At 48.3% G+C, this 20713-nt stretch overlaps 1 protein-coding gene across 1 annotated transcript in view; it reads right to left on the bottom strand.

Annotated features, from left to right (window-relative positions):
* Positions 1 to 20713, bottom strand: part of LOC100114249 (nardilysin) — a 25774-nt gene extending 5061 nt beyond the window's left edge. Inside the window, exons 1-16 of the mRNA XM_031922417.2 lie at positions 19522 to 20713; positions 10731 to 11043; positions 9718 to 10668; positions 7856 to 8561; positions 4017 to 4429; positions 3837 to 3940; positions 3628 to 3770; positions 3438 to 3551; positions 3158 to 3353; positions 2877 to 3082; positions 2616 to 2786; positions 2173 to 2516; positions 1594 to 2094; positions 1366 to 1516; positions 1165 to 1298; positions 721 to 1099 (exon numbers count right to left, since the gene is read on the bottom strand). Coding sequence (XP_031778277.1) covers positions 721 to 1099; positions 1165 to 1298; positions 1366 to 1516; positions 1594 to 2094; positions 2173 to 2516; positions 2616 to 2786; positions 2877 to 3082; positions 3158 to 3353; positions 3438 to 3551; positions 3628 to 3770; positions 3837 to 3940; positions 4017 to 4429; positions 7856 to 8561; positions 9718 to 10668; positions 10731 to 11035 — 4818 coding nt within the window. The 5' untranslated portion in view covers positions 11036 to 11043; positions 19522 to 20713. The remainder of the gene's footprint in view (positions 1 to 720; positions 1100 to 1164; positions 1299 to 1365; positions 1517 to 1593; positions 2095 to 2172; positions 2517 to 2615; positions 2787 to 2876; positions 3083 to 3157; positions 3354 to 3437; positions 3552 to 3627; positions 3771 to 3836; positions 3941 to 4016; positions 4430 to 7855; positions 8562 to 9717; positions 10669 to 10730; positions 11044 to 19521) is intronic.

Below are 20713 nucleotides of genomic sequence, written 5' to 3'. Positions count from 1 at the left end.
CGACGCTCCTAACGAAGACTGGCACCACTCAGCTAACTGCGAACTCTGGCTCATTTCACGACTTGTAACGAAGGATCGCACGAAAACCGAGATTGCCGCGATCACTAGCTCGCTAAGAAACCTTTGCATCGAATTGCGAGCTCGCAACGAAAACGAGAACTCTCTGTCGTCTATGCGGCGAAGACTAGCGCGTGAACCAAGTCGCGCCGAATTCTAGTACGCTCGCCCGTAATCCTAAACACATGGGCCACATTTACGAGGGTCGCTACGAGACACAAAGGGTCTTTCCTATTTTCACATTGCAAATGACGCATTATACACAAAACTTTGTAGACCACATTTTAATATGCTAAAAATACCGATTTAAATGAAATTCGAATGATAAAAATCGGATCATACTTATATGTATATTTGACACGTATACAAGTGTGTGTGTGTGTGTGTGTGTATATATATATATATTTCGCCACATGGAAGACAAAGAGTTTTCGTTTTCATTGCGAGCTCGCAACACGTACTACTATTCGATGCAAAGGTTTCTTAGCGAGCTAGTCATCGTGGCAATCTCGGTTTTTGTGCAATCCTTCGTTACAAGCCCTCATTTCATTCTTGTTTTCGTCACAAAATAAGTTTCGCTGCTGGCGTTCGCGGTTGTCCCGAAACACGTGCGAGTTTTCGTTAGGAGCGTCGATTTATTAAAATAGACTAGATAATACTTACATTTAAAAGTTCAATTAATGCAGATAATTTGATGGAAGCAAGACCAGACTGATAATAATTAGTTATAACAGAATTTACATCCATTAGATTAAAATTCTTCACTTTGCAGCATTTTTCTCCACATGGTATTTCATATACTTTTATACGTGGTCTTTCTTCCATCAATAATGAACCATATTTCAGAGGTTCGATACATTGAAAAATATTTTTTAGTACATCCTCTTCCGTCATATTACCTTGGGCAAGACACTGAATATACACGTGATCAGTTAAATGCTTAGCAAAGTTTATAAACTGCTTAAAATCGACATCAGAAACTGCAGTGTGTTTTTCTATTGAATTCCAAAAACCTGATGTCAAGATTGATAATCGTACTTCTCTAAAATTTATTAAATTTCAATGCCAAATTCTATCATTACATGAGAAAAAAAACGTTATACTTACTTGTTTAATTTGGCTGGTTTTAAAAACGTGTTATAATAATTTTTTAATTGCTCTTTTTTCATAACATTGAATAATTCTTCTGTAGCTATTTTGTGACAGTCTGCTATGTACTTTATAACTGTGCGCAGTAAAAGCTAATAAAAATATATAAAGATTTTTTAATGAAGAAGTCAATAGTGGATTTAATAAACAAATACTTACTGGTAACTTTTGATTGAAACCATATACTTTTACAGTTAATCCTTTGTCATTGGTATGAATTTGAAAATTTAATTCAGCTGCTGTTGCATCATACAAGTCTTCAACTAATAATTGCTTCAATATTTCAACAAATATATTTAACATGGCAGAGCTAAAAATTATCAATATAAAATTGAAATACAGAAAATCTTTCAAGTCTTTCAACAATATTCAATTAATTGAACTTACAATCTAGGTGACACAGTGGCAAAGGGAGTAATCAAATAAAGATAGATGTAACATTCAGGAAGACGAAATTTAGCATCAACTCTATGCCAAACTTCCATTTTATCATCATGATGAATTTTAACTGGATAATTTGGAATATCAGAAGGCAAATCAATTAAACTAAAATCATCAGTAATAAATATGTTTGGATGAGGTAAATGAAATTCAGGCAATGGCTCGATTTCCTTCCAGCGTGCTACCCATTCTTGGGGGATTTCGCTACTGGTATACTTTGTTTGAAACCAAGGTTCAACTTTATCAAATTCTTCTTCATTAAATTTCTTATCGAACAATATGATATTTACGTTATCCGGACTTAAAGCATCAATGCAATTTTTTATCGATTCGGGATCGTATTCAAAAAACAGTTCACTTCCAGTAATATAGTCAGCTGGGGGATAGAAATGCATGTTTTCGCACAATGCTTCTACGTAATCAACAGGATCATCTTCATCAGTGAACCTAAAAATAAAACTGTTTTTAGGAAAACATAAATCATGATGCAAGTAATAAAACATTTATTTAGAGCACGAAAATAACCTGAAATTTATGTTTTCTATTTGCTGAATTTCATCAAATATCCTCTTTTGTGGACCCTCTCGACGCAGTAAATTAATGTAAGAAAAGACAGCTTCCAAGACCTCTTTAAAATGTTTATGACCTTCATCGGTCAGAACAAGAGACAGACTGAAAAGGGCATACATGGAACTATGCTCAAACCCTCCTTCTCCATTGCCACTAAAAATATTTAAACACCACATTTTCTTCCGAAGATAATTGATTAATGAACCCTTTCCTTCATGACCCACAATCCATGAAACGTATTGGTGTGGTTTACTTTTGTACAAATGATGCAAAGGTGGCATAACCCATGTCAATTCAACCTATATACATTGATAATGACAATGAAAAAATCACTTCAATTTTCAATAAATTTTGGCGCTTCCAAATATGGATAAATAATATATTTTTTACATGTATACCTGGCAAACATCTTTAATAGGTTTGATTTTATATAATTTTCTAAACTCTGGATTATCAAATGAATCTTGACCTTTGTATTTACTGAAGTCATCTGCTGGTAAATTATTTATAGGTACATCAGAGAAACAATCTTTAACATACTGCTCCAACACATCCAATGATAATCTGGCCTGGAGAATAAAAAAATTATTTTTTAAATCAGTATTGCTGTTGATTTGTTTATCATAGAAATGTTTGAAATTTTTTCATAAAAGACAAACTTGGACTGCTAATGTCATTCGATGAGCACTATAGTGCCTTTCTCTAAACTTGTGCAATTCCGAGTACAACTCGTCTTCATCTATATTATCACGCAAAGTAACTAAATTTCCCCATGGAAATTTAGTGGCAGGATGATTTTTTCTTGCTAGACTACAAAACAATTGCTCTTTTCTATTAGAGTCTGAGGGTAAGGCCATTTTAAATTCTAAATATTAAATACTTGTTAGTTTATCATGATCTTTGAGTTGTCAAGTACAATTATTCGTAATAATATACAAACCACTTTCAATAGCTTCTCGTTCACGAGTAATCGTATCTCTTTTCATTAGAGGACTTATGAAGAAATGGGCAAAACGATCCATGGCAGGAAGCAGATGGTTTTCTTGTACTTCGAAGTAAAAAGTAGTTTGCTCGCAGTCTGTAGAGGCATTATCAGACCCTCCTCTTTTTTTAATAAATGTTTCAAAATCATTTTCCTAAGAACATGGATTACATTTTTACAATAATCACTATCACTATTTTCACAATACATTACTACACAAGATTTAATTCATGCTAACCTGTGGAAATTTTTCAGAACCCATAAACACCATGTGCTCAAGGAAATGGGCCATGCCTTGTATTTTATTTGGATCACTAAAACTTCCAACACCTACACATAAACTGCACGCTGCCTGTAGATTAAACAAATATTTAGGAATAAAATATGTTAGGGAATAGTTTAGGATTCATGAACCATATTAAAAATACCATTTTCTCTTCTCTTTTTATTTGCCTGCTTCCTGCAGCCCCCTCATCATCATCATCCTCTTCATCACTTTCTTCCTCTTCATCATCATCCTCATCTTCGCTTTCCTCTTCGCTTTCACCATCAACAACATATGTACTGCAAACTTTTATTGAAACAATCAAGTACAATCCTTGTAATGTTTTCAAACTACTAGTTCAAAAAGTCTTACCCTTATCCTTTCCATCTTCAAGACTGGCAGGACAGGCTCCATCCTTCATTGAATTCACATCCGAAATTAATAGGGCAGTTAAACCATTTGGCAGTTTAATAACTCTGCAATCATAGTTAAATTTATTTTATAATAACAAAGCTAAAAATGAAGATATTTATATCAAAAATTTGACTTTACCTGTATTCCTTTTTATCACTCTCGGACTTGATAGGAGTATCAAGATATTCCACCTTTATTTCACGCTTAGCTTCTTTCTCACTTTCTAAATTATTTACTGTCATATTTGCTCTTGGTAATTCTATCTTTTGTGACTGGCTGTCAACTTGTAGGTTAAGGCGACTACTTTTTGAACGCGTAAGATTAATATTCTGAGTCAAAGTTGCGCTTATTTTAATTTTTTTGCTGCGAGATGAACTTTGTAACAAACGTTTTGGCATTATACACCTATTAATAACCTCGTTTATACCGTTGCATTTGATGCAAGTTTTAGTGAGAAGTGATGGCAATTTATAACATGAACTCATGCGTTGGAAAATTGTATCTATATACCTATACTTACAGGATTGTTGTATATGTATGTGTACATATACCTATATGTATGCACATATATACTGATACAACCTATGTCGATAACAGTAATAGATTGACAAAGAAAGTTTTTTTTCATTTATTTATACTGCCTGCAAATATGATCAAAATAATAGATAATAGATTTTCAATTCTATTGTTTGTTAATTATAGGTCCAAATAACTTATTCTCGCTGTTATTATGCATCATTAATAAAAGCTTCTTCATTCCATGTGTTGTTTATAAACACAAGCAGACGCTATTTATCGACGCAGTGTGAGTACACGTATTAGAACAATACCTATATGAACACGTTAACGAACGAAGATTTAGAAAATTTGATATGCAGGGAAAGTTAACGGTTTAAAGAAATATTATATATAGGTTATACGTGAAATATATACTTATTATTAGTGGAATCTATTAGCACATCAACATCACCTCATTGATTTTAAAATTTGACAAACATGCATGGAAAATAATCAAGGGAAACATGCCAATGTTGTATACAATCCTAAATAAATAGTATCAAATTATAATAAAGAAGAGAGACACTAAGATTCGTTGTATATTTTTTTTTAATTTTATTCATATTTTTATTATTAAAATGTTCATTGCACATGTACATTTTGTAGTATTATGTATAGAATAAATCACTACTTATTCAAATTATATAAGTATAGAAATTGTTATAAACAGGTACAAAAACTAATCTAAATTTTATGTATATCTTATGATTACAGTTTATCATTATTATTTGTAGCTAACAAATTACGCTGCGCATATTTCACACATGGAGGCGTACGTCACTGATCAGTGATTATTTATGCATTCGTTCAAGGAACAAATGTGTGATGCGCCTATGTACAAACAAAACATTGTATGGTGATAAATCACAAGCATCTTTATTTTCATGCTAAAAATGATTTTGATTTCTTTGAGACCACAGTTTATAATATTAAGCTTATGCATTAAAAAAAAAAAAGATCATAATTTTTCTTTCTCTACATGTTATGTGTATCTTTGGACATGTTACAGATACAGATACAGTTTTCCTTTTATAGCTTTGGCTATTATTGGCAGTGTTTCGTTAATTGAAGTTTATTCTATAAAGTAAAGTGAGTTTGCAAATCAATTAAGAAACAAATCTTGAGCTAGTCATCACGATTTTCAAGAGTATAAGAATGTGTGAACTATTTTGTTACAATTTCGGATGGCAAAATAAAAGAAAAAAAATAAAATATCAAAATTTATTATAAAATATGTAGTAATAAAAGGGATTTTATTTTGGTCCCTTTTCTACAGATTTACTGGGATTAAATGATTCTAACGGAAAATACTGTAAAAGTCATGAACATACTGCTGTTTATGCATCTGTAATATGCATATCATATGGAGCAAACAAAATACAAGAAAGATCAAAAGAATTAATCATGAATCAAGATTTAAGATAAAGATGCTTCTTAAGTGTACTATGTTAAAGCATATAATAAAGTTAAGAAAATAGTGACTATAGTTTCCGTGAGAATTCATTCACGAACGGAATAAACAATGTGGTAAATGCAATCTGGTGACAAATTGTTCCGGCTTATTATATACAACTATACAACATACCGCCTCCTACTAAGTAAACGCATTGCAGTATATCAGAGTTAAACGCGAAGCAGAATCTGCACTATACCACATTGGAACTTGAGGAACGTGTATGAATGACGCAATGAAATATAATCTATTTGCTTAATTAATTCTGATCGAGACTAAAGTTTACCAATTAATCGTTAATGTATCTCACAGCATTGAACGTCCTTAAGGGTTACTTGGCGATGTACGCTCTCATAAAAAAAGTTACGTAGTTTCGTAGGTAGACTTACTAGTATTCTAAAATAACAAAAGTCCTCATCGCCTGATGACCTGAATATAATAATAAAATCGGCCTAAACAAGTGATCCTTTGATTGTTCATCAAGCTGATTCTGGATGAATTTGTCTAAATACAATTTTTGAAGCACGTTCACGCTCGACAATTCAATATAGCGTAAAAATTAGATAAAGTGTACAATTATTTTCACTTACTATGCTACAAAATTTTACAATGATGAATTTTTCCTATGATTTGTACTCTACCTGTGTGTGAATCTAAGTAATTTCATAGTTTTCAGGTATACAGTTTTGCAAAAAACATTTACATATATTACTTAGTCCAGCAATGTATAAAAAGTATAATACATCAGTCTGGCCATTGGCTGACCAAAATACTTATTGATCTAAGTTTACTTTATAGATTTTTTTTTACTCAGAGCAGTCACTATCATACGTGTATATACGACGCACGACAAAAGTGACCATTTCAATCAGAACTCGGCTTATGGAAAGTACACAAACAGGTTTTGCATTTCCAGTTCAATGATTTCACGCACATTTGTATACATCACTTAAATCTAAGGACGAAGACTGAAGACTCGCAAATATTTCTACAAATTTTCGTCCACTCGCACACACATAGTCTCACGCAAGCGTGCCAGTAAATTACATACTGTGTAACCTTATAAATTAGTTTTATCTTACAACTTCATATATATCGCTTACAATTTCCAATATTCTGTACAATACATTAATTTCGTTACGCTCGTTTCGGAGACTATAAATTCGCATGTCTAAAGCATAATTTTAACTGTTTTGGGCATATTTATCAAATATAACCAAGAACATCTACGTAATTACCACCTTGCCAAAAATTATAAATGTGGCTTTAGTCAATAAAAAATATTTTGTAAACTTATATTCTCATCATACTTATCACATACAAAACCGCAATATCTCGCTCTACTTAATGCTGCATTGTGCCGAGATCTTTGAACGTTTTTTATTTATTATTTTTTTAATTTTTTTTTCAAGACTTTCCGAATTCCACAAAGAAAAATAGTATAGTAATTTTAACGCATCAGTAATATTCTGAAAAGAATGTTTGCCCCAAATTGTATGAGTGTTTTACTAGACGCATAAAACTTGGGCAACCTTAAAGAAATGCAAATTTCTATTCCAAATCTCGAGGAATGAACAGTAAAACAGTGAAAAAATGTTGACATCTGTTTTTCTATCTTTCTTTTTTGTTTTTTTTTTTTTGTTTTTTTTTGCTTTCGAGAAAAGGAATGTTAGGCTCGTGCCGGCGACTCAGAGGAGAGAGCATGGATTGAACGCGAGTAGCACCCGGACTGGTTGCTGATCAAAATAAGGACAGACTATTTATTTATGATTCAAAAGCTCGATGATAGTGTTAAAAATAAGGACGAAGGGAGTGCAACTCGCGTTGAAGGCTATCTCACTAAATCTTTCGGATTAAAAAGAGCGAATGCGCAATGTAACGAAGAAAAAACTGTACAAGGAATTGAAAAAAGGAAAAAAGATAAGGTAAAAGGAGTTTAAAAGCCTCTATCGAGCCCGCTCGTTTATTCGATTTTGAGGAAGGAGCCTGCTGCTGCACCCGTCGTGAGGAAAAGAGGTGTTTTCCTACGAGCCGTTGTAACAGGCTGATAGACGTAGTTGCCCTGTAGCGTGCCCGTGAGGGTTTTTTGTCGCTTGGCACTTGGACTGTGTTGTTGATACTCGGAGAGACTAATGGGTGAGTCCTGCTTCGCCGAAGAGATGTTTAGTTGCATGTGCAGGGCTTCCTTGTTCTCGTCGATATCGATCTCGTCGTAATTCTGTTCGCTTACATCAATGTCACAGTCCTGACTACTCTCGTCATAGCTATCGGTGACCGAGTTGGCCGCAAGGTGGCTAAGACTATGGCCACCGAGCGGATGGGCCGCCTCCTCGGGGCCCTCGGCCTCGTCCGCTGAACTCTCAGTCTCCTCGGAAAGCTCACCACCGCTACCGCTGCCCACGTATTTTATCTCGCCCCGCTCAAGCAGTTCTAACTGCTCTGGATAGATCATAGCCTTCTTGATGGCGAGCGGGTCCTTCCGCGACCACTTCTGTACCTCCTCGTCCATCTTGGCGATCTTGGCTGGATTGATGGCCCAGAGGCAGCCCTTGCGTTGGTTGCCGTTGCCTGCCGGCTTCTCGATCTTCTCAAAGCACTTGTTAAGCGACAAATTATGCCTCACCGAGTTCTTCCAACCATTCGGCGCCGTCTTGAAGTAGGGGAAGTGTTCGCTGAAAGAGGAGAAAAATAACGTTAAAATTCCGAGCATATATGTATAGTAGGAGATCGCAGAAACACGTTCTCGTTTGTCAGGGAAAACAACGCGAGCTGTACTCGTTATTATTCAGAGCTTGCTCAAGAAAGAAAAAGCGTGCTGTAATAATAACGAGCGGCCGTGAGAAAAAAGCGAGATGAAGAAAGAGCACTCTGCAGTAGATCGCGTGGACCGCGCGCGCGCGCGCGCGCACGCCAGCGTAGATCGGGCAGGAAAGCGAAATATCGCGAGCTGTGCGCACGAAAGGGCAATAATTGCATGTAGCGAAGAAGAGAAAGAGGAGCAGAAGGAGAACAGGGAAGCCGGTCATAATCGAGATGGAGAGAGACTGTTGCAGCACGCGCGCGCGCAACAAGAGCAGAGTTGAAAATGTTGAGCTAGACTGTACCCGAGTAGCGCGCGAACGAGGAACAAAGAGAGGGGTCTCGACTTACTCGAGGGACTGTAGCTTGGCATGCACCTGGTGTTCCAAGGGCCTCATACAAAATAGCAGCTCTCCCCCTGCTGCTGCTGCTGCGGGAGAGAGAGAGAGAGAGAGAGAGAGAAAGAGACCAAGAGCTGGCAAGAGAAGGGGGAATAAAGCAGGAGGGACAATACTTTTTCCCCTCCTCTCTCTCTCTCTCTCTCTCTCTCTCTCTCTCTCTCTCTCTCTTGCTCGCTCGCTCGCTCCTATAGGTATAGTCCAGCGAGCGGCAGCAGCAGCAGCAGGGCTGCGAAGCCCCGTTTACGTTGAGCTCCCTCTTTCCCCCTTCTGGGGTTCGCGAGCCAGCCAACACACGTTTGAAACTTGAAAATCTCCCTTCTGTTACTGCTGCTGCGCTACTCGTTGCCTGGCCCCCGCTCTCCCCTCGCGCACGATTCACGCGCGTTGACACAGGGCGCTAGACTAGGTATAGAATTTGCAGGCGCGAACAACAATAATCGCGCGCGAGTGCGACGAGCGGAAAGTAGGCTTACCCGCGTGCGCGCGCGCATGCGGTTTTCAGCCATCTTGTCGCGCGCGACTCTTCTTCTTCTCTTTGGGCTTTTCATCTCGCGGCCCGAGTATCAACTTTATACGTATATACTATAGTAAAGAAGAAGGTTAAAGCTAAAAGAAGCAAAGCACTGACCACATGAAATTGTAGATCTCGGATACGGGCAGCGATCCCGTCTGACTGTTCTTGAGAGCCATGGCGATGAGGCAGGAGTAGGAGTAGGCCGGTTTGGGGTAGGGCTTCTCGTCGTAGTCGTGGCCGAGCGGGTCAAGCTCCTTATCCCTCTTCTGCTGCTGTTGGCAATTGGCGGCAGCCAGCTGCGCTAGCTGGGACTGCTGCTGCTGCTGCTGGAGGAGTGTCGTGCCGGTCTGCTGCTGCGTGACCAGCTGAATGTTATTATTGTAGATCTGTCGGCGTAGCTGCTGCACGTTGCCGGGGCTCTGAAGGATCTTGAGATTCTGCAGCCGGATGCCGGTGATGTTGTGCCCGTTAACCCTGAGGGCCTGCTGCTGCTGCTGGGCGGCCTTGATCAGCTGGGGCGAGAGGGTCTTGATCGAGCCGGCGGGTAGCAGCAGCGTGGCGGGCTTGGATTTCTGGCCGGCGAGCGCGGCGGGTATGCTCAGCTTGAGGCCGGCCGGGCTGCCGATCTCGCGCGGCCGCGTCGCCGGCTCGTCCTCCTCGTCGTCCTCCTCGTCGTCCTCCTCGTTGTCGTTGTCGTTGTCGTCCTCCTCCTCGACCTCCTCGACCTCCTCGACCTCCTCCTCCTCCTCCTCCTCCTCCTCGGACTCGCTGAGCTCGTTGGCGTAGTCGCGCTCCGGCTCGGACTCCGCCTCCTGGTCCAGAGCGCCGATCAGCGGCTCCGGCTCGATCTTGAGCGCGAAGCTGAAGTGTCGCTTGCTGGCGGTGGCAGGGCTGCCGGCGGCGGTGGCCGCGGTGGACGTCGTCTCGGCGCTCGCAGGCTGGGGCGAGCTCCGCTGCACCGAGGACATGTGCGGCATGACCGAGTTCGGGTTGACCATTATCGAGGCCGCGTCGCAGTCGCTCAGGTCGAGGTTGAAGTTGCTGTAACGAAAGAAGAAGGAAGACCTTTGAGTCTTCGCTCAGCATTGCGGAGGAACAAGCGCGGGTGTGCGCTGCTGCATGCTTACCTGTTGGAGCTGTTGCTGTTGCCGTTGAGGAGGCTCTGGTGCGAGCCGAACCAGCCGTTGAGGTCGCCATTGCAGCCGACGGGGTCGTCGTCGAGCTCAAGCGGCGAGAGCTCGGTGAAGTTGAAGCCGAGCTCGGGGTGGCCGCCGATCACGCTGTCGATATCGTTCTTAATGTCGAAGTCCATTATCTCCTGGAACGACGAGTCCGTGCTCAGGGTCCAGTCCATCGTCGTCAGCCAAGGGTCCCAACACGGTCCCTGATGCTGATCCAGCACGCTGCTGTGTCTACCCTCGGTATCCAACATTCACACGTCTGAAACAGGCAGAATTGCCGAGATGAGTCGAGGGCGAGGTCGGGGGCGAGGTCGGGGGCGAGGTCGGGGGCGAGGTCGGGGGCGAGGTCGGGGACGAGGTCGGGGCTCAGCGTTTGTTCATTGCCGGCGTTCCACGTCGCCGCACGTTGCTCATCGGTACCGCGCGCGGCGCGTCATGCTTGCGAGGCGAGTGTGTGACCTCGCTCGCGCCGCACGGCGAGGCTCTTGAACCCGCGCCGCCGCTCACTCCTGCCATGAGTCCTACCTTGCCTGCGACTGACTCATGCAGCGGCGCACAGCGCGACTCGTAGTACTACTACACAGCTGCACATACTACGACTCGCCGTAAACGCTACGGCGGCAGCCGATGCAACGCAGGACGGGCCGGTCAATGGGGCGCTCTATACTTGCGAACAGATATGTGTACGTATATGTATGCGCATGTCATTTCCCCCGCCCCGCTTTCTGCGCGTCGTGGCGCTCGCGTCGCTCGGCGCTAAATAATAATAAAATTAACGAGGAACCCGAGGCAGCTCGGCGAATCGCGCACCTGTGGATTCGACGGTACCTTTATTTCCGGAGCGATCGATATATGGGTGCCGTATAGGCTATCCATACCTGGCGTTGGGCAGGAAAATCATTGGCTTATTAAGAACTTGATTGCACGCTGCACATCGAGCAGTAAAAAAAAGTAAAAAAAAGTAAAAAAAAGTAAAAAAAAGTAAAAAAAAGTTTCCACTCTCTTCGGGAGGTTCGTGAACCCGCGCGCGAGTGCGCTGCTTTTAATAGACACTCGGCCATCTGGCAATGGGGAAGACACCTCGATCGACGTGACACTGGCGACTGGCGAGGAAGCCGTTCAGTTAGACTGGCAGAACCTCGAGTCCGTCGACTTTTCCGCGTAAGTACACGGAGCGCCGAAAGTGCGATAATAAGGAGCACACGCGAGGAGAACAACGACCTCGGTCGCGCGATTGCTCCGTCTCGGTCCCGCGGGTCGCGGCTGTGCTTCCCGTGGCATCAGCGCGCGCGGAGTACGAGCATACCGAGCCGCGGACAAAGGCTCGACTGTGCGCGGATCTCCGCAGGCACGGCGCGAGCGCGAGCTGCCAGTACTTAGTCGTGACTATTATCGCGCGGAGCACGCTGCAGCGCGATCGATATGGATATATAGCAGAGTGGCGCGCGGGAAGACGGAGCAGAGCCGGACAGACTCGTTTCGCGAAGAATTCCATTGACGTGCGGCATGAATGAGTGGACGGCGGCGGCGAGCACTCCCGCACTCGCGCCGGAGAGAGTGTGCGGCAGCTTTCCAGACGCCGCAGACGGCAGAGGAGATAGCGAGAAATTCCAAATGAGTAGAGAGAGGGCGGGAGGAGCAGCCGACGAAAATAAAGCCTCGAGGCTGCGCTCCCGACCGCACGTGCTCCTTGCGCGCGCGCGCGCGCGCTCTTTCGAATCCTCCGCGTAGCGCACGGGCGGCTTTCGGCGCCGAGTCTACCGGCTCCCGCTCGTATGCAGCTTTTTCACGGCGTCACAAAAATGCTGGTACTCGCGTCTTGCTCCACGGCGACCTCGTTGCCTCGGCGAGGATGCCAGTAGCTCGAGCCCCGCCGATAAATCTCGGTTTTCAAAAAGGAAATCGACGAAAGTGACAAAAATCCGCGATACTCGTGAGAGCTGCCGCTCGCGTTTGTGTTCTTTGAATTCTCGCGCCCCGCCCCCCCCCCCTCTCTCTCTCTCTTTCCTCCGACGCTCGACGTCGGCGCGAACCCGGCCTTGAGCGAAAAAATCCGGCTCTCGAGTATCAAACGGCGCGAGCGTGGCGCGGCCTTCGCCGGTCGCGATCATCGCCCAGAGCGGCCAACGTCTCTTCGTAACGTACATGTGCAAAATTGCACACAAGCAACGACAAGGGACTGCCCTGGCGCTGTCGCAATTAAGTTAGATCGAAATCGAGTGCAGGAGGGTCATTGTGTTTCGCCGCTCCGAGGATTCGTTGGCTCGTGCGTTCGAAAATCTACAGTTAGTTTGGAGAAATTGTCGGCGGCGGCCCAAGGATCTAGCGCGCCGAGGGAGTATTATTGTTCTCCAAGAGCGAGAGCGGGGGGAGGGAGGGGGAGAGAGATCCCATCCCCAACGGCGGCTAAACGGGCCCGCAGGTCAGAAGAGGATCCTTTCTTCTCTCGTTGCTACTTGCCGGCTCGTCGATGGCCGGCAACGGGCAAGAGCCATCAAGTCCGATTTTTGAGACAATGAAAAAGGAGAGTAGCAGAGTCGTCGCATCTTCGCTCGTTGCTCGCAAACGCAGGTCGCGTGCACCGGAGTATGCGAGCACGGGAGGGAGAAAATCGCAAGCGGCCGGGGGGATGCCGTAGAAATGATCGGGATCCGGCTGGCGCTCTTTTTGCCGCGTATACGCACGGCAAGACCAGCGAGTCTCTGCGGTGTAGCTCGCGCTTTGTGATCGGCCCGGGAAAACCGGTTCCTCGCCGCGCGCCCGTCGAATATCATACTTATGCCCTTCAACAGAGCTCAACTCGCTGCGCGCACAACGCGAGATAAGAGGGTGACTAGGGCATATTTTTATTTGCCTGCGACGAAAGAAAAGAAAACGGCGCGCGCTAAGATCAAAGGGTTTTCCCATTAGCGAGTACGCTGCGCGCGCGAGTGTCCGGAATACATGCCGCCGACGAATCTCGCGGGGAGGGAGGAAGGAAGGAAGGAAGGAAGGAAGGAAGGAAGGAAGGAAGATGCTGGCTCGGTGCGTATACCGAAATAACCCGTTGCCTATACTGTACGGCTGCAGCGGAAGAGACGCATGCGCGACGGGCGGGCGAGAAGAAAGGTGGAAGGAAGCCGAGCGCCTGTTTTTCCTCCTGGCCCCCATCGGCCCCCGTAATCCGAAACGCGCCTTTGTCTCTGCGGCGCGGCGATAATCAGGCGCAGGGCCCAGCCGAGCGCGTCGCCCCTATGCTCTCCCTCCCGTCTCCTCGCGCCGTTCGTCCCACATTGCGGCGCAGGTGCATCTTCCTCTTCTTCTGCTGTTATGTTAGACTCCGGCGACTTGTGCGCTTCATTTTCTGCGCGCGGCAAGCGCGGAAAGTGAAAGCGCGGGAGGCCCTTGCGCTTCTTATTTTACGCCCTTTTCTGATAGCCTTGAACTCTGCGCGCGAGCGCTCGGCGCGCAGCCGTCGAGATAATAACTTTCGTATTTTTAGACTCCCTCTCTCTCTCTCTCTCTTGCTCTCTGCAGTTCGCCGCTGCCGGCGCCGTTTACCTTTGATCCACCGAGATTTCGCTTTGCTCCGAGCCCGATAACGAGAGGGCAAACTCGCGTGTGGAATTTTCCAAATCTTGAGCGGGCTCCCTACCTGAGCAGGCCCGTCTCGAACAATGACGGAGCCTTCCCCCACTCGCTCGAAATTCCACAAAGGTGCACCTTGCGCCGAGCCAAGAGAAAAGCACGCGCATATACCTGCGCGCACGAGCCCTCGTGGAATTTTCCTTTCGTCACACTGACCTGCGCCGAGCTTTTCCTTTCGTTGGCCGGCGAGCATAGCACGAGCTGCGCTCGAGGCTGCCTCTTTCCTCGAGAATTTCCTTGAAACGCGCACGCGAGCATAACTTCTTCCAAAAACAGCCGTCGGGGCGATCGTGCTCCATCCGGAGAAATAGATCCCGGTAACGTCTGCTCGCCAGACTTCCGGAAAAGGCCCGGCACGTCCCCTACGCAGAACATCTGGCCTCAAGACGCAACTCCCGCTTCGACGTCGCTGCACGATGCCAGAAAAAGTGTACTATCGTGCAGTCGGCTCCGAGCGGCTGCGTAGCTTGTGCTCGCGTAGTTTCTCGGGGAGCGAGTCACAGGAGCGTGACCGCGCGAGCAGGAAGAATTGCGCGCTTCCGCGAGGAGCAGCTTCGGGGACAGGCAGGAATTCGTCTTCATCAGCAGCGAGCAGTCGTTCGGTTCCTTCGTGCGCGCGTACTTACGACGCCGCGCAGCCGGCTTTAGCGCAGCGCATCAGTGTGGAAAGTCCCTTACGATCGCGCAGCTGCTCGGCGCCCGCCGCAGGCCCTATGTGTACAGCGTTAATGCCCGAAGGGAACTGTTCAAATAAGAATTTTCTCGCCAGCGCGCCGGCAACTATCGAGTTCTGCATCAACCCCCCGAGGCGCGCGCTTTTTCAAATACACTCGAAGAGTGACGTAACAGGCGCACACTTGCCGCGATGCCCAGTCAAAAATTGTGCGAGCGCGCCGATGAATACTGATGAACGAGCGAGACTGAGAATAAACTCGGTCACGATTCGCGAGCGAGGATTACTTAGCTTCCTCCTCCGCTCCGCTTCGTGTGCGCTACGCTCTGCGAGACGCGATGACGAAACGTCGGCTTTGAACTTTTTTCCATCTCAGCGAATGACCCGCAGCATTGGCAGCCTCCGCATCGCAGGCGACTAATAAAGCCAGCCGAGATGGCAATTTCGCCTCGTTTGCTCGGTTTGCGCTGCTGAAGAGCAAACACGCGAGAGAGAGAGAGAGAGAGAGAGAGAGAGAGAGAGGAGAGAGCGCCGTTGGCCTCATTAGAAAAAAAACGAGAGAGCGCACTCCAATTTTCAAAACCAATTTCGTCTCTGCCTGCGTGGGCCATAGGTCCATGGCCATTCACGAAAATGCTAAGTTCATGCGGGAGTACTTACCGTGGAACCCTGCAGCGCCGAACAGGTAGAAAGTTTACGACTCTCGGGATCCCGAGGAAGTTTGGGCGAAAGGGGAGGGCTTTATGGTATGCAATAATCTGTCCCCAGGATCTCTCGGAGCCGAGCCGTTTCGACGAATCGTGACGTTTCTGCGCTCGAGCGGCTTACGGAAAATTTTAGGAGCAGTAATGACCTGCGCGCCGAGCTTCGAGATCATATGAGCTCGGCCGAATATAACGAATAATTTGCAAATTTATGGCCAAGCTAGAAGTAGCCGCGGACGGAAATAGGCGAAATGGTGCAATAAACCCCGGCGCAGCAAATAATGTAAATAGAATTCCGGCGATATATGTAAGTAGGTAGATAGCAGCAGGCGCGCTACACGCGGCGCGAAGAATCCGCGAAGAATCCGCGAAGAATCCGCGAAAAAGTCGCGCGCGCACGGGCACCAGAGGGCGTTTATCCTCGCGCACGCACGCAGCGCGGAGAGGCCGATGGACCGTACGTAGCCCGCTCTCGTCCTCTCCTGCGGCGCGCATATATATCTATAGACGTGGAAAGCCCGCCGCTGCCCCCTCGGCGCTGGCTCGGCGGTGTTTTGGCGAGTATCGATCGCGGGGTGGTGTGCGCTTTCCCCTCCCTCCCGTGTGCCGCCGTCTCGCACACAGCCTCCCCATGGCTGCTGCTCTCGTCCGGCGTGCGTCGGCCCCCTACACTAGCTATATATACGCGCCTCAGCATCAGCGGCAGCGGCTTTGCTTTTCTCTCTGCTCGCGTCCCATCGCATCGCGCGCGCTCGAGGGGAGCCTCCGCACTTCGCTCACGGCCTCACGCACTTTATCGATTCGAGCCGGCCGGCGAGTTGTGCGCGCGAGCAATGACTCCCGGCCCGCATTAATCTTCCTGGATCATCGATCCCTCGCGCGCGATCGTCGTCGTGAGTTCAGGGGTGTGCTGTCGCTGAACTCGCTGCACAGCTGTCCCCCTCCGCGCGATAGGCTGCGGCGGAGCTCGGCCTGGATATCGATTAGATTATTTTGTAAACAGATCGCGGAAATGTGCGCAGCCGGTCTTGCGGCCGGCAGATGCACAGCTGTGTGTTTGTAGAGCGCGCACACACGCGCGGCCTTCCCCCTCCATACCTGCATTAGCGATTACGCCGAAGCCCGATGTTTCGCGTGTTTCTTCGAGATGCGTTTTCCGCCACGCTCGTTGCGCGATTCAATTGGTCGATCAATAACGCGCGATTCTCGCGGGCAATTGACTCCTCTAGTCTACCTATACATATGCGACGGCTTAGAGTTTCTTCAAACTTCCGCCGCTGCATTATTCACGGGAGTAACGAAATTCGGACAATTTAAATTTCACGGAAAGGAATCTCGAGGCGATTCGAAACGCATAACACGTGGTCCGTCATCTCTCTCTCTCTCTCTCTCTCTCTCTCTCTCTCTCTCTCTCTCTCTCTCTCTCTCTCTCTCTCTCTCTCTCTCTCTCTCTCTCTCTGAGAAGAAAGAAGAGGAGGACGTCTTTGGGACTTTGTCCCGGTTGTGCACATTGTCAAATTTCCATTCGTACACAGACAGACTACGAGAGACGCGGTTTTGCGCGAATCAGCATCGCCGGCAGGTCGGTTCTTTACCCGGAATGCTCGCTTTGTTTTCTTGTAATAATACATGTAGAAAACAGAGAAGGAACCGAAGGAAATTGGAGAATAAGAATAAAATAAGGTGTTGAGTATCATTGCGATGAAGTCGATCAGCGATATTTCGGCGAGGGGAGCACGACGTAGCTGCACGAGGGGTGCGTTGCATCGCGCGCCCGCTCGCCCGCTCGCCGGGGTGAAGGAACGAGTGCGCTCGCGGGGCGCATGTGCGGTCCGAATTAACACGAGGGAGAGAGAGAGAGAGAGAGGCGATGGAGCGCGACCGTGCCCTTGAAAGAGCCCAGACTCTGCGCCGAGGTTGCAGTGGCTCTCTTTTATGCCGTATGCACCTACGTACACTTCCCTCGGAGTAGTCCGCGCTGGCTGCAGTATATGCGCACTTTATGACCAACGGACGGATTCCAGGTATAAACGTCGGAGCAGCGGCTGGAGAATTTTCGCTGAAATATATAGGGGGCCGTAAAAGCGGAGAATTGCACAGTTGTCGCACGCAGGTATAAGAGTAATAGAGAATTGCTCATTAAGCGGCTGTCGGCTGTCGGGGTATCGAAGAGGCCGGCTTCTCGGGAAAGCACGGAACGGGCAATAGTAATTTCGGCTGAAGCTCCGGGGGGTTGTGCCGGCTCAGCCGGATTAAGACTCCCCGTGCGCGCGCACAGTCCTCTCGGGGACGCCATGTTCCCCACCTACGCGCGTCTCGTTATTTATTGGTCTGCCAGTAGTAAACAATGTAACCTCGGTGACCCGGGGAGAGAGTCGTCGGATTCGGCATTGTCCTTGTAGCCGATGTCCCGTCCTCTCGACACGTCGTACCGCGCGCCACTATACCCGCATATAACTATGCATAGGTACACGCTGGGTGCTGCAGCCAGAGCTGCGGCATATGGCGAGGGGCCATAGCATAGACGCTTCCCAGAAAGTTCCCACGGTCAAAACTTTCGCCGCCGCCGAGACGCAAAGGGGCTCACAAACACGACCGCGGCGGCCCGATCTTCCACCCCCTCTTTTTTCGTGCTCCACCTCTCTTTCGGATCCTACACCGTGTATATGCGGCACCGAACCCAGAAACTTTCCTCCCTCTCGTCTACCAATGCGCCCATTTATGGCCGTCTACGGTGATGTGTTTCTCGAAAAAGAAGACCATACCATTAGACACGATAGAGAGAGGGAGAGGGAGAGAGAGCGAGAGAGAGAGAGAGAGAGAGAAAAGAGAGATACGAACGGGGAACATTTTCGCGGAGGTGCGAACGCTCGATTTTTCGGCACGGCGAAGAAACGCGCGAAGGGTAATCGACCGGAGGACCGCCAGTGCGCCGACGCAGCGTAAACGACGAGGACGACAACAGTATAAACAAACAGCGCAGCCTCAACAGTCAACCTCATCACACAGCCTCGGCGACGGATTTTTAATCGTAAAGTATTATTACGCAGTCGGTTCGCATCACGCTCTCGCATGCGGGCCGGCATTCTCGACTTGATGAAGCAAGTCTCCCGCACACACGGCTCTCTGTTTATTTTCATGGCGCGCGCATCCGCGTCTACATGCGTGTTATATGCGGCGGAGCGAAGGGGAGAGCCGGAGAGGCAGTGTGAGAGAGTAAGAGGGCTGCCGCTGGCCGCGAGCCAGACAGGATCCGCCGCGAGCAGCAGCATCTCTTCTCTTGACACGGCGTTCCCGCCTAAAATCCCGAGAGCCTGTGTAGAGGCCCGTTCGCTCGACGGAACGGATACTCGGGAGGCGAACCGAAAGGCACAAGACTGCGCGATGAGAGAGAAAGAGAAAGAGAAAGAGCGCAGGAGTAGAAAATGGCAAGAGCGCGGTGAGGCAATGGCTTTTGCATGCTTCGTTCCGTGTAAGTATTCGACACACGAGCACACGCCACACACACACACTCGCGCGCGCGCGCGCACGTTACGGTTACGCGAGCAACTCGCAAGAGAAGGGGCGAGGGAAGGGGAAGGGAGGAACAACAACACTAGGTCGATAAGAGGGAGCGAGTGAGCGGCCGCCGGCCGACAATAATAAACAATGCTCGGGCCGCGGAAGTCGAACACGCGACGACCGGCGGCTGGCCGCCGCCGACGAGGAGGACGACGGTGTCGATGGTACTTACCGTGTCTGTGACGATCCGCTCGGGTGCAAGAGTCGTCCTGGCAGGCGCTCGACGCTTAGGCACAAATCTCTACGCACCAAGTACTACGTCTCCTCGTCAAACGCACCAGGACTATACGGCGAGGGCAACGAGGGCAACGAGGACGAGGACGAGGACGGCAGCATCCAGCTTCAGCACACACCACTCTCCCGACGTTCCTTCGATCCTTCTGCCATAGGCTGCTGCAGGCCTCTTCGCCGATGTTGTACACGAGACTGCCTCTCTCGAGAGGGGAAAAGGCGCGCGCCACGGAATATACACACACTGGCGCTTCGCCGCACTGTTTCCGCGCAGCGGCTACGACACACGAGACTAGGGAGAGCGCGCGCCGACCACCGAGCACACAGAGCCGCCAACTGAAAACGCTGCCGACAGCCGAGGCCGAAGACGCTCACAGCGCCCGCCTGAACAAAGCCTACGCACCGATTTCAAATGCCCGCCGTCCCATTGGTCGGCTCGGGTCACGTGGCTCCGGAGCCCCCCCTTGCCATTGGCGCGCTGCCCCTCTCTGCGCCCCGAGCCGCCGTAGTGCGCCTGCTCTCTGCCGCTGCTATACCTACTGCTGCTGGCTGCAGCTCGGCTCGGACACGGACGATCGGGACGATACTTTTAGCCGACTGCGAGGAGGACGAGCTCATGTTCGGCAAAATTTCCCGCGACGAGGCCGATACGCCCGGAAGGGCTCCCGGGCGGGCTGCCGCTTTCGCTCGGCCCCGAGATACTCGCAACAGCGCTGGACCCTTTGGCTTTAGCGATGCCGAGAGTGCATTCAACCTCCCCCACCCGCGCGCGGCCGGCCGCCGGACGAGTCCAAGTTGATGAACCGCGGCGCGATTCGCGCGCAGGATGCGCACTTTACTTTGAACTGAGGCTTGCTTGGAAAAACTCGACCGATTTTTCCGAGCCGCTAGGCCCGCTGAGTTTTAGCAAGCGGCTCGAGCCAGATCCTACAGCCTCGTCGCATGTCGCTGATGCGAGGGCGGGAAGGAAGGGGAGCTCGCGCGGGCAAGTCCATTGCCGGCCGGTCGGGGGGGGGGCTGTTCGCTCGTTTGAATGGATCGCTCGTCGCCGCTCTCCTCGCGCGCGCTAACAATGGCGGGAAGGCGCGCGCACTCACCCGAGCCACGTGCTAACTTGCTCCGAATTCTCGCGC

This window comes from Nasonia vitripennis (assembly GCF_009193385.2).
Source record: "Nasonia vitripennis strain AsymCx chromosome 1 unlocalized genomic scaffold, Nvit_psr_1.1 chr1_random0015, whole genome shotgun sequence".
NCBI lineage: Eukaryota > Metazoa > Arthropoda > Insecta > Hymenoptera > Pteromalidae > Nasonia > Nasonia vitripennis.
The sequence above is the reverse complement of the archived record's forward strand: the minus strand, read 5'-3'. Positions and strand labels throughout refer to the sequence as shown.